Source organism: Notamacropus eugenii, chromosome 3 (genome assembly GCF_028372415.1).
Source record: "Notamacropus eugenii isolate mMacEug1 chromosome 3, mMacEug1.pri_v2, whole genome shotgun sequence".
NCBI lineage: Eukaryota > Metazoa > Chordata > Mammalia > Diprotodontia > Macropodidae > Notamacropus > Notamacropus eugenii.
The window spans coordinates 131,533,218-131,547,471 of NC_092874.1; the positions used below are offsets into that span (position 1 = coordinate 131,533,218).

A 14,254-nucleotide genomic window follows, 5' to 3' on the forward strand; every position below is an offset into this window, starting at 1 on the left:
TATACAAAGCTGAATTAGCTTCATTCAGAATGAGTATTGTCATCCAGTGTATTATTGCTTTGTTCTCAGGATTTGATGACAAAAAAATAGAAGTATCAGGTTCCCATTCTCCTATAGCAGTCAATGGCAATCAATAATCATTAGAAAATTTGGGTGAAGAGGGAAAGAAAAGGATTGTCATAATTTTGTCCAGTGGCATGTATGCATATATATATGTATCTCTCTCTCTATATATATATATGTATATATGTATAATATACATTTGCTGACTTATCAGGTTTCCCCCCCAAAAAGAAGAATAAAGGGGGAGTCCCCAAAGCTACAAAATTTAATTTACTCAATTGTTATCCAATTTAAATATGAAGTAATTGCACTTATTTTACTGATATAGGTTCCCTTTACTTCTATAAAATGCTTCAAACTTATTCTAAATTCAAACAAATTCAACACCAAAGTGGTTTAGCAGGTGTTTCCAGACTTAAAGATGTTTCTTAGTAAAGAGTGTAAAAACCTTAATAACAACACCATAAATGTTCATTATGCCCAAACCTGAAATAATTGTTCTTATAGTATTGGCCTAAATCTACTTTCTAATATGCAAGATGTCAGAACAATTAATATTTCTATGGTGGATAAACACTTATTTTAAGACAGACCCACTTATTACTGCCCACATAAAACAGCATCCAATGGCTAGATAAACAGTTATCTAGGTGACATTGGATGATAGTCCCATCACCTAATGACCAGGCTTTTAGTATTTTACCTCCTGAGGTTAATGTTCTTACTAGTTGGAACTTCCAATAACCACTGATTTAGATTCCATTACCACTGCTTCTATTATCATTAGTGATGTATATTAGCACTATTAAAAATAATAGCCACTGTAAAATAGCCCAGAAAATGTAATGGAAAGTTCTTTGATTTTTTTACCAAAGAGACCTTGCCATTAACTCTGCTATTACATATTTTCCCCAGAAAACTTACTGTTTATCATCATTTTTAGGAATATTGTTAAATTTAAAAGTGCATAGAAAATAGATAATGCTAGGTTATGGCCTTTTGTTACATTTTATGTCTGGACAGCAATATTTGCTTCATTATACAAAGACAAATAAGCTCTACATAATGTATACATCCTTTCAGTTGATCTCCAAAATAGAATTTAAAAGTTAGACACAATAAACTCTGTAACTTGTTGAACAATTAAGATGACTGAATTTATAGCTAACAATTTGGAACTTTTAATTATAGGTTTGGAATAAGAAGATATATGTTCCAGATGCTTTTATACAACAAATTCATACTCTCCAATGAACTACCTAATCATTCTGAACTCCATATATTTTCACACATTTTTAACAGTCTAAAAGTGAGTGGAGGGGTGTATGTGTATGTGTGTGTGTGTATACATATACATGCTACATATATATGTGCATATATATATATACACATATATATAGCACATCAGCTGTTATTAATTAGTACAATTTCCTGAAAATTATTTTTTCCCAAATCTAAGATATCAGCAGAACTGATATCTTAAAAGTGGAATCCAGTTTACTTCCAGTTTCTCAGAAAAGATGCATTTGATTCCCCTAAAGCTCTTACATATGGAACACTTGAAATAAATCCCACTGCAGAGATTTTATTCATACATTATGATTCAGATTCCCAAACCCTTTCAAAATGTAAATAGATTGATTTTGTATCTGCATTTCATTTATGCAATAAAATGTTGTCAGTGGTGTTTTAAAATTACTTATATTTTCCCAGAAAAGACAAAAGATTTTACCATCACCTAATCAGCTGATGAAAGTTATTTCAAGAAGTGAACAGACACAACTACAACTCCTCTCCTGTCTACAGGGTAGTATTTAAATTGCTTCTCTGAATGTAGTCTCAGCTTTCATTAGGATAGCAAGCCTTGTCTTCAACCTATAGAATTACATTACTGAAGACTCACTGACATCTCATGGACAACAGTTCTATTTAGAAATAATTCCATGCATTTCCTGCCTTCATTTCTTCTTAACATGAATATCTGTAGGAAAAATATATCTCTGTTCATTTAGTGTGCATCTGCCACTTTTTATTTCTAACTTGAAGTCACTTATGTCTGCTTGTTACACAATAATTCTGTCCAACAACTAAATTCAGTACTATGAAAGGGGGAGGGGGAAGGGAATCTTTCTACGAGAGTAAGAACGCAGAGTGAATGAGTTCATCAACAGTCAAAAACCAGGTTTTTATACTAGTACTTAAAAAAAAAAAGGTGACATAGAAATATATAGAATATTACACACATTTCCCGATAAAAATGAAGTTATTTCCCACAGTTTTTACCTAAGGATCAAGTAGATCATCAGCAAGAAGATAGGAAAAGGAGTCAATGAAAATAATAAATAGCTCTCAGCATTACTCTATCATTCATAATTTTGGGGAAAATACTTTAGCCAACAAGGTGTATTGCATTAGTTAGCCATGTGAAAAAAACAAACAAACAAACCGAAAAAACTAGGCATCTTAGCTCAATAAGACAATACTAATGAAACCTAGTAGATATTAACTAAATCATCATTTGCATTACTTAAAGAAAACAATCACATTCCCCATCTACACAGAACTTGAAAAGCAGCCCGAAAAACAACTTCTTTTTTCCTATAACTATTACCAAATCTTTACTTAACTGACTGCATATGAAATAAAAAGATAAAACTGCAGAAAGGGAAGTAGCATTATTCCTTGGCTTTACTTAAAACTAAACTAAGACCTAAAAATAAAAGACTGAAATGATCTTATTTTACTAGATCCTCTAATGCTTAAAATGCATCTATTTTTTTCTTTCAGTCAGAATCACCTTATTAACAATTTGGATAACTTGTTAACTTGAATCTTAAGTCCCATAAAAATTTCAATTTTTATATATTATCTTCCTTTTAAAAATAAACCATTTCTTGTTTGTCTCCTTGTTTTGGGAGTACGACGATATCACAAATAAGGAAACACACAAGAGAATTTTGGAGGGCAAACATCCCTATATTTTACTCCTCTACTTTTATTTACAACTAAGGAACACTAATATATTGCATGATGCAATCCTTAGTGTCTAGAGAATTGAACTATTAAAAAAATGGAATGCAGGTGTGTGTGTGTGTGTATGTATATGTACATATATATACATATATAAATTTTAAGTTACTTAAAAGTTTCTTCTCTTCAAATTGGTTTGACTTGGACAATTTCAAACTCAGTAACCATCCATGTACATGACCATGTACATATACATTATAAACATATTTGTATATATATATATACACACATATATATGCATAACAACAGGTAAGTGCCAAAATGCATGTTTCATAGATGGATGAGATTTCTGTGCCTTTCTTAAACCTGTTGTGATGAAATTAAGTTTAAAATGGAATCTATTCCTCAGTGAAAACAAGTTATATTTCAGACCACTGCATGATCGTATATAATAAAGATCACAAAACCTGGGTTAAGGTGGATCTTAATGTAATCTTTACAGCATCCAGATATTAACCATATGATATTCTTTTTGAAAGCACAATGCTAACTTTTTATTTGGTTTTATATGTGTATATGTATATATATGTATAAATTCTTGAGAAAATAGTAATATGATTAATAAATCAAGTTTAAAATTATTGACTTCTATCCACATTTCTGGGCACATGAATTTGTGTTTCCAGTGCTCAGGTGGATATTTTATTTATAGCTTCCAGAATACCAAATGACCATTTACTTGTAAGAATTCACTTTTGTCACTAGAAGTTTGGGCATGAACTTTCACCTGTTAAAATGTACCAAACCTTATCATCATAGACACTTTCTAAATACAAGTAATACCTAAAAAAATCAAGTATAAACAACAAGAAAAAAAACCAATTTTTCTTCATTCATCACATAGAAATACTCAGAAACACCACTTTCTTTGGAACATAGACATAATCCCTTGTATCACCCTTCAATGGTATTCCATTCCCCATCGTGGCACCTACCCTAGTGTTGTCATGGTGACGATGGTATACCAGAAAGCAGCAGGAATGCTGGTGAATTTGCTAGCTGAAGACCCCTTCTCTGCATAGAACATGACAGTAGCAAAGATGATGATAGCCATGGTGAGAGAGAAGAGCAGGAACCCCAACTCTGAAGCACAACTCTTGAGCGTGTAGCCCAGGATCCGAAGGCCTTGGGAGTGGCGGGAAAACTTAAAGATCCGGAAGACTCGGAAAACCCGCAGTGTGACAAAGGCCCCGCTAACATCTTCATTATCAGTCATCACTAGCCCTATGTAATAAGGCAATATGGCCACCACATCTATAATGCTCATGACACTGCGTACAAAACGATAGCGGCTAGGTGCCGCAGCCAGGCGCAATAGGTACTCAACAGTGAATATCATCACACAGGCTGTGTCCAGGCAGAAGAAGGCCACAGCATAACGCTCACCACATGGTAGCTCCTTGATATGGCCAGGACTAGAGCCACATGGCACTGTCTCCACAACATTAGCAATGACTGAGACAGCAATAAAGAACCCAGTAACATAGTAGAATACTAGGGCCATGGTGCTCGTATGAGGGTTCTCAAAGGCCCTCCAGACTCTCTGCCGGGCAGTCATTGAAGGCAGAGCACTCTCCCCTGTATTTTCATTGTCAGCATCATCCTGTAGTCTTTCAGCATTCTCCCGCCTACGGTCCTTATATTCCTCATAACAGCAGTCACCAATAATCTCTGGGATGAGGCCAAAGAAGGCCAATTCTTCATCATAAGCAGAGATGCACTCTTGTCTTGGGTAATGGAGCTTGCCAGTACGGTAGAAGTTCAGGATATGGCGGAAGATGTCAGGGTCACGGTCAAAGAAATACTGCTGGGTCTCAGGATGGTAGAAGAAGTCCCTCTCTGAGCTGCCCAACAATGTGTCTGGGTAGCGTTCCAGGGTATCCTGCCACGTCTGGAACTGGGTGCCACTCACATTCAGGACAATGAGAGCATCTTGAGTCCTCTTCCTCTCCTGCCTGGGGGGTGCCGGCATAGGTCCTGTGGCCACAGGCATCCAGCCTATGGCTGCTGCCCGAGCAAAGGGCAGCCATGCTGCCACCCCTGCAGCCATGGCTCCTTTTGGGGAGGTGCTGGGAGAAGATGGGAAGGCCTTTAATATGTGGCCACGAAATTGGCCACAAGTTCCCCTTTTCTTCCCAAGAAGAAAATACTATTGTTAAAGAACCTGGTACAGATGAATGCTGCAACTTCAAAAGTAAGGATGTTGCTGAAGACACAATTCTGAGAGAGGCAGCCAATCCTATGAGCCAGTTATTCAGAAATTTAAAACAATAGTAATAAATATAACAATCCACCAGTCTCCGTGAAATGAATCTAGCCAAGCTCTCACCTGCAGCTGGTACCACCCTCCCACACAGGCAGATATACACACAGGTGACTTCAGATGCAGCCCTTTCTTCTCCGAGCAGGTGTCTCTGATTCTCTCCCACACGCCGTCCAGATGTTGGGGAGAGGGGTTATGCCTAGAGGGTGAGAGGGAGAACTGTCAGTCACCTCTTTTTCTTCACCAAAGGAGAGGGGCTAACTGTTACCTTGCCCCCCTCTTCCAAGACCCAATTCTCTCTCCCCTTTCCGCCAGAGTAGTCTGACCAAAAGGCGACCTGTTGTTGGAGCTCCCGAGATGCAAACACAGTAGCAGACAGACCCCTCTGTTCTCCTCTTTCTGGGAACTGGATACCCTGCCCTCTACGTACAGTGGTGGGATGATGGAGAGTGAACAGAAGGGCTGCCTCCAAATCGCCCCTTCCCGCAGAGCCTACCCACACACAGTTTGTGAAGGGGAGAAGAAAAAACAAAACAAAACAAACATCCCCCCAAACCGTTTGCTCCAGCCTCCCTTCACTCTCTTGGCAAGTTTAGCTCCCGTGCAATTTGACATTTACAGACCCCAAGCAGGTTCCTCTCTGGCAGCGGTGACAGCAGCGGCAGCATCTGCGGGTCAGAAGAACGTGCCTCGCCTGCGGTACATACCTGAGAAAGTCCAGGCGCGGGGCTGAGTTGCATAGAGACTTTTATTCTTTTATCCCGGCATCCAGAATGAGAGACAGGGCAAAGAGAGAAGCTCCCGAGCCGCCGACTCAGCTCCACTGGGGAAGAAGCAGCCAAAAAGCTCCAGCCTCGCGGTGCTCGTCCCCTTCCCCCATGCCTCCTTTCCTGCCTGCCAGACTGTCTTCTCCCTTCCACGCTTCAGGAGCCCACGGGCATCAGGAGGCGGGGTGAGGGGTGGAAGGGAGAGGGAGGAAGAGTAGCAGAGGGTTGGCTGGAGGGGGACCCGCCAGGAGCAACAAGTTCAAAAGGTGGCGGGTGGGGGAGGGAAATCTCCCCAGCCAACTTAATGCACCTCCTGCTCGTGCGGGAGCCTAGGATCCTGCAGCTCGGAAGCTGCCCGAGTCAGGAGCGAGTGGTCGGCGCCGCCGCCGCAGCCGTCTCTGAGGTGCTGCCCATCCCGGTGGGTGGCTCTGGGCTGGTGCTGACAGTTTGTGCGCTGGCTCAGGAAGAGGCGCTCGGGAGCAGGGGGAGGGCGCGGGAGGGCTTCTCTCTCCTTCCCCTCCAGTGGGTGGTCCCGCATCTCCCCGAGCTCCCGGGGCTGCGTGGCTGGCTGTGCCAATAAAGAAAAAGAAACGCAAAATAAATAAATAAATCAAGAAACAAGCAAACCCCTGGCACCGCAGGTTATTACAGGCTCCTCGTTTTTTCCCTCCCCCCACCTTCGACCTCTCTCCTCCCTCCCTCCCCCACCTCTCTCTTGCATCTCCTTTCTCTTCACCCCACCCACCACCCACTGCCACCCCCTGGCTCAAAATGTCACCGAGCGAAAGCAGCCAGGTGGATCTTCTGTGGGAAAGGACAGAGATCTAAAAGCGGAACAAAGGGAATCCTCACGCTCTAGGTTGCGGTGGTTTGGTGGTGTCAGTGGCGGCGGCAGTGGTGGCAGTGGTGGTGGTGTTGGTGATGGTGGTGGAGCAGATAAGAAACACTCTGTGTGTGTTGTGTGTGTGTGTGTGTGTGTGTGTGTGTGTGTGTGTGTGTGTGTGCGCGCGCGCGCCTTCCTAGGTCTCTGTCCTAGACGACCGTGGGAAATAGACACACACATTAAGACCCACACACACGCACAAACCCCCCAGCCAAAAAAAAAAAAAAACCGGCATGCGAAGCTAGAAAGCTGAAATTAGTTAAGATGTGTGGGTGGTGGGGTGGTGGTAGGGGCTGAAATGTCACAATCTGAAAAGCATGGGGCTAATTTTAAGTACTTGCTTATTTTGGTGTTATGTTACAGTCCAAGGGGGGAAATAATAGTAATAACTTGTCGGAAGTCAAAGAATCCTGTCTGTCTCCTTCCCACAACTCCTTCTCCATTGCATTCTAATTATTAGTAAAGGATTTGTTGGATCCCTTTCCTAAACGATCATTTGAAGGAGAGGCAGGGAGAGAGAGAGAGAGAGAGAGAGAGAGAGAGAGAGAGAGAGAGAGAGAGAGAGAGAGAGAGAGAGAGAGAGAGAGAGAGAGAGAGAGAGAGAGAGAGAGAGGAGAGACAGAGAGAGAGAGAGAGAGAGAGAGAGAGACAGAGACAGAGAGAGACGGAGAGAGAGGGAGAGAGAGGGAGAGAGAGAGAGAGAGAGAGAGAGAGAGAGAGAGAGACAGAGAGAGAGAGAGAGAGAGAGAGAGACAGAGAGAGACAGAGACAGAGAGAGACAGAGAGAGACAGAGACAGAGACAGAGAGACAGACAGAGACAGAGAGAGAGACGAGAGAGACAGAGACAGAGAGACAGAGAGAGAGAGAGAGAAGAGAGAGAGAGAGAGAGAGAGAGAGAGAGAGAGAGAGAGAGAGAGAGAGAGAGAGAGAGAGACAAGAGACAGCGAGGGACAGAGAGAGACAGCGAAGGACAGAGACAGACAGAAACACAGACAGAGAGACAGAGACTCAGAGAGACACGCAGACAGAGACTGATTTCCTTCCTTCTCAACACACACACAAACAGGAATTGTAAAGGTAGGGAAACTGTGACTGTTTTGTTTTTATCTTTCCTCACTTTAAAAGCAAATAAAACCAAGCAAAAACCTCTTCAGACCACTAGATGGCGGGAACGACGAGAATTAAATCTTTTCCTAAGGATTTGGCAACTCTAAGGAAGTGGAAAGACAAAAGTTACTTAACCAAAGGTGAAGGAAAGACTGAAAATCTGCGACTCTGTTTGTTTGTCTGTTTTCTTTTCTCCCAACTCTGTTCTCTTTTCATTCTGTTTTTTATCCCTCTCAATGCCTCCTCACTTTCTCTTCTCATTTGTCTTCCTTCCTTCCTTCCTTTCTTCCTTCCTTCCTTCCTTCCTTCCTTCCTTCCTTCCTTCCTTCCTTCCTTCCTTCCTTCCTTTTTTGCCTTTCTCCCTCCTGCCCTTCCCCCCTGCTTTCCTTCCTGCCTTTCTTACTCCCCTCTTTTCTTTCTTCCTTCTTTCTTTTTCTATGACTATTTGAGTGTCCTCTAATATGACACTGCACTGAAGCAGAAACATTTAATTGAAAATAAAATGTCCTTTTCACTTAATTTTAAAAGTATGTTATAGATAAAAAAAAACTTTTTTCGGGATAAATACATAAAGTAAAACACCCTAAAATGTTAGTCTGCCATCAATAGTTATTTATGAAAGGTGACTAAGTTCTGTCTGCAAATTACCTTTCCTTGGTTTTGCTTCACTTGGTTTGGTGAAGTAAATGGACTGTAAGGTATAGTGGAAGAATTTGTTTTTTTTCCACTAGAGATCATAGGCGTAACACCTTAGTCTTGGAAATATGAAATATGGGTACCACAAAAGCAAAAGCAACAAGAAAACCATGGAACCATCATTTAAATAAAACAATCAAAGAAGGAGATAAAGCATCATATGCAAAGATTTGTAAAAATGGAAAGGATTCACAAGTAAAGAAAGACATCTGGGCTAATGAGGTATAAACTAATGTCATTTGGTTGGGACAAAGAAGTGCAAAAATGTCTGCTGCTCATTTAATTCAGATGCATGTTGGAACCATAGCTGAAAATATAAGTTCAGCAGGAAGAAACAAAAGAACATATTAGCTGATTATTATTACAAAAGGTACTCTTAGTCTGGAGAATTATGTGGTGATATGGCTCTGTCAGGAAACAAAGTATGCTTTGCATGACCACCCAGAAACTGGAATCAATGAATATTCAGGTGATATCACAAATTGACCTAAGACTCAGAGATGTGAGGAGACAGCTCAAGGTGACCTGAATAGTGCTTTTGATATTTATCTTCCTGAGATTGAGAATTAATAGGAAGAAAAGTAGAATATTGGCTATTTCAGTGTCCCTAAAAGGTGAATAAGAAATAAAAAATATTTTTAAATGATAGATGCTATAATGAAAAGTGAAATTTTATTTTCTGGATCAAAAACATACAAAAATAAACAAAAGACTGGTTTTAGAGACACGAAAGACCTGGGTACAAATCCTGGATCTGATGCATAATAACCATGTGATTCTGAATGAGTCTCTTAATCCGTCTAAGCCTCAAATGACACATTAGAAATATCTGAATCACCTACCTCACAGAGCTGTCTGTTTAGCTTTTAAAAAACTCTATGTGTTTTTAAAAGATATATAAGTAGGAGTTGCTATTTTTACATTGCCTACTTGGTCAAAGAAAGAACTTAGGGTGGGGTGTTGACCTTTGATTTCGTAGACAGAATGGAGAACTTCTCATGTAGAAAATCCATCCACAAAAGATAGTAAGCTTATTGATAATTTAAGAGTCTTGAAGAGTTTCTTGGGGACACTGATGGGTTTAGTGATTTTTCCATAGCACAGAAACCAGTACGATTCAGAGGTAGGACTGCAAAGTCCTTTACTTCTAGGCTGGCACAACAACTTCTAGTTTCAATTAGAAATACACTTAGTTATTAATATAATAACTCAGAAATCCTACCACTTTACAAAACCTTTTTATTTCTGTATATCCTAATGTACACTAAATTATTTCTTTCAACTTATTTTATTAATGAGAAGGTTGATAGTGGTGGTGGTTTCCCTTATTGAAGATTCATATTGCCATTACCCTTCCAACTGAGGATCAAATATCCATAGAAATTACTGTATTTCTCAGAATATACAACTAATAAGACAATGTTGTCCTTTGAGAATGAAGCTTCTAGTGTACCATCAACAAGATACTTAATTGTTTTTGAGGTTATGAGGACAGATTCACATATTTTCTCACAATGTCCTTTGACAATAGTTTGTGAGATTTAATTCAATAATTAAGAGATTCTTATGCATGTACTAGGTTCTAGTGATACAATGAGGAATAAAATTTATATAAACCTTGTCCTCCAGAAATTTATCATCTACTTGGAAAATGATACAACATATACAAAAATAACTATAAGGTAGAACATAATAGGGTAAAAGAAAAATTTAGACAAGATGCTTTTGGAAAAATTGAGAAGGTAGAAGTCCTTTCTGGCTGGTAGTGCCAGGGAAAGTTTCAAGTACATGGGTGCACACAAAAAGACACTTCTGAGAATTACAAAATCTTATAATTGCAAATGATTTTGAAGGATCCCCTAAGCATCCAATTTGTCAAGTAGTCATTTGATATTTGCATAAATAATTCTAGATTGAAAAACAGGCTGATAAGAGGAGGTAGGTGGTGGTACTGGAGAGGGCTCCTGAGTTCTAGTTAGCCCATTCCACATTTGGAAAACTCTGATTAAGTTCTCTGCATCAATACTAAATTTAACCTTTTGTTATGCCTCCCAGGGCCCAGACAGAATGAGTCTGTTTCCTTTGAGAAGAAACAGCCCTTCAAATATTTGAAGACAGCTATCCCACTTAGATCTTCTCTCCTACAGGCTTCTCATCCTCAGCTTCTTCAAATGATTCTCATATGGCTTGACCTTGAGACCATTCAACATTCTGTTTGATCTCCTCTGGACACTTACCAGCTTATCAATGTCTTTCCTAAAATGTACACTACAAAGTGTACACCACAATATAATGGTTTTATGAGGGCAGAGCACAGTGTTACCCTCCCCTTCCCACTTCCAACAATATGCCCCAATGATGTACTATTAACTTCTTTTTGACTGACATGCTTTTGACTCCTATTGAGCAAAGAGTACTGCTAAACTCCATTTTTTTTCAGACAAACTGTTCCACCTCCTTCTTTCATACATGTGAAATTACTTTGTTTTCAAACCAATGTGTAAGAATTTGCATTTATCCCTATTAAATTTCATCTTATTAAATCTGACCCAATGTTCTGACCCGACTAGAGCATTTTGGATCCTAATTCTGTCAGATGATTTGTTGTACACACCTCCCAGAATTATATCACCATCATATATGATAAGTATGCCATCTATTCTTTTATCCAAGTCATGGATTACTAGCTCAAATGCTGCAGAGATAAGCAGAGTCCTAGAGTATTTCATAAGATATTCCCTTCTAAGTTGACATTCAACCACTATTCAACCAAAGTATTTCTATATTTCCATACTGAACCAAACCTCCTCTATAAGAAAATGCTTTGCTAAAATCTAGGTAACTGATTCCATAGCATTATATTATATACCAATCTAATAACCCTATAAAAATTAAAAAGGAAATGAGGCTAGTTTGGAATGGCCTTTTTTTTTGGTCAAGCCCAAGTGACTATTTGTGATCACTGAGTCCTTTTCAAGAAACTTGAACAACACACTTTTGGATGTTTTCCATAATCAAAGGTAAACTCACCAGCTTAGTCTGCATAGTTCATTTTTGGGGGGGAAGAGGCAAGGAATTGGGAAAATATATGTTCTTCTCCAAGATTTACCTTGAGACAAAGAAAATATTTCAATGCGTAGAGGTGAAGAGAGAAATTTGTACCAGGTGACACCATGTGGTATCACACAGGAAACATGCCAATAGCCTTGTTCTTGTTAATACCATACTCAGTACCATACACTTCACCTAACTTGTCGTAAGTCTAATAGAGCTAGACAGAGGTGTAGATATTTATGACTAGATAGATAGATCTTGGAGTATGTCCTATAAAGTTACAGGGAAACACATCACAACATAGTCACAGATACACTGACATATTGAAGTAATGACTTTTCTATGCATGAAACTCATGATAGAAAGACAAAAGATGGAAAGGTAGATGGTAGATAGGTAGGTAGAGAGATAAATCGATTGATGGATCATGGGTTTTATACTATACTACTCTAGGTCTATACCATACCCCAATGTAATCAAGATCCACAGGCATATTGAAGTAATGCCCTTTCTACATATGAAATTCATGATACACAAATATAGAGGCACGTGTAACTATGTATCTCTCTCTCTCTCTATGGAGGAATAAATATATGCATATCTATATGTGTATGTATGTATACATGCATATATGCATTATATCTATGTCTTTATGGATAGATACAACTGTACATGTAATATACATGCACACACATGCATATAGATATGTATATGTATATATATATATACAGATATGCATGTTTCCATGTATATATTAGATAAATATACATAAGTATATTTCTACCTATCTATAATGAGTTTCATATATAGAAGAGCAATTATTTCAAAATATCAGTGGATCTATGATTTCATAACAGTGTGGATTCCTTCTATCAGTAGAGAGCACAAACTATCATTCTTTGCCATCTTTGTTCACATATTTTCATAAATCTTCTATGGAGAAGCTACCCAATGCAATAAATATGTTCTAATTATCTTAGTATTTCATAAACACACATGTACTATGTCTGGTACATACATTAGTACAAAATTTAGACTACTGTTCTTTTCTTTTACTACATGATCAGCATGCTTCCCATTCTTATAATTCATGTCTTTCATGATGTCTTTCATGCCACTTATCATTAGCAAATAATTTAGATATTATAACCTACATCTACCATGTGTCCTTTCATCATCTTTTTGGTCATTAGCCATTGTGATCACGTGAAAATCATGATATTACATACAGTATTATTGGGAGAATTTTGACATAAAAAATGGACCTTTGTGGTCGGAAAAAGTAAAATAATTTTGTATCACTGAAAGTGCTTTATAATATTTTCCAAATGATATAAGGCCCCAATACTTCAATCCTGGAAACAGGAAACCAATTAATGATATAAATGCAGTAAGACAAAATTATAAATTATGTAATAGTTCCATAATCCTAAAGTTAGTCAATTATATTATAAAAAACTTGATGCATCCAATTTATAAAAAAAATTATAAAAAAGGTTTGACCAATATTTACAATTAAATTTAAGGCAAGATTAAATAATAACTGGCTTTATTGATTTATTGTAAACTTCAAACCTAAATTTTGTCTGACATAAACTTTTGTTTTTATAAATTTTTTTGCTATGACTTTAATGAACATAAAATTTTCCATGCACAAAGAAAAAAAAGATTATAAATGAAGCCATATATATCTATTAGAATTTTTAAAAGTATTTAAATTTAACATAATTGTTGCAATTCTTGACTTTCCCTTTCTCAATTGCCATTCATTCTTTGTTCTATTGTATGTATGTTTAAATGTTTCATTACCATTCTATCATTCTTTTCTTGTCCACTAATGAGTCAAGTAATTGCAGTACCACCTCTCCCAAAATAAATGCCTTCTTTTGCATCAAAGAAGTATAGTCAAGCAAAATGAATCCATACAGTCCCTTAATTATTACATATATATGTATACATATATGTACATATATGTGTGTGTGCAGGCATATGCGTATGCATGTGTGTGTATGTGTATGTGTGTGTGTGTGTGTGTGTGTGATACTGAACCTGCAACCCAGTACCAAGAGGCATCCTTCATCCTAAGTCCTCTTATGGAGTCATGATTGGTCATTTTGCCGATGAGATCTCTTAAGTTTTTCAAAAATTGTTTTCCTTTAAATTATTGTAGTTCTCCTGCTTCTGTTCCCTTCATTCCGCATCAGTTCTTACAAATTTTCTAAGATTTCTCTGAATAAATCTCTCTGGTCCTTTCTCACAATACAATAATAATTGATCATGTTCATCTGGTACAATTTGTTTAGTTACTCCTCAACTAACAGGCAGTAATTTTTAACATCTTAAAGAGAAAAATCAAGTTTTTGTCCCTAAAATCAGAAAAGAAACACAAA

The 14,254-nt window shown here is 38.1% G+C and overlaps 1 protein-coding gene across 2 annotated transcripts in view; it reads right to left on the bottom strand.

The window, feature by feature from the left end:
• The window catches only part of LOC140533318 (A-type voltage-gated potassium channel KCND2), an 86,854-nt gene extending 79,786 nt beyond the window's left edge, over positions 1–7,068 (bottom strand). Inside the window, exons 1-3 of one of the 2 annotated variants that reach the window (XM_072652913.1) lie at positions 6,976–7,068; positions 6,064–6,691; positions 4,029–5,555 (exon numbers count right to left, since the gene is read on the bottom strand). In XM_072652913.1, the coding sequence (XP_072509014.1) occupies positions 4,029–5,143 (1,115 nt within the window). In that variant the 5' untranslated portion in view covers positions 5,144–5,555; positions 6,064–6,691; positions 6,976–7,068. Of the gene's footprint in view, positions 1–4,024; positions 5,556–6,063; positions 6,692–6,975 lie in introns of those variants that run through there. The other variant, XM_072652914.1, reaches the window with a different exon arrangement.
• Positions 7,069–14,254: the final 7,186 nt, after the last annotated feature.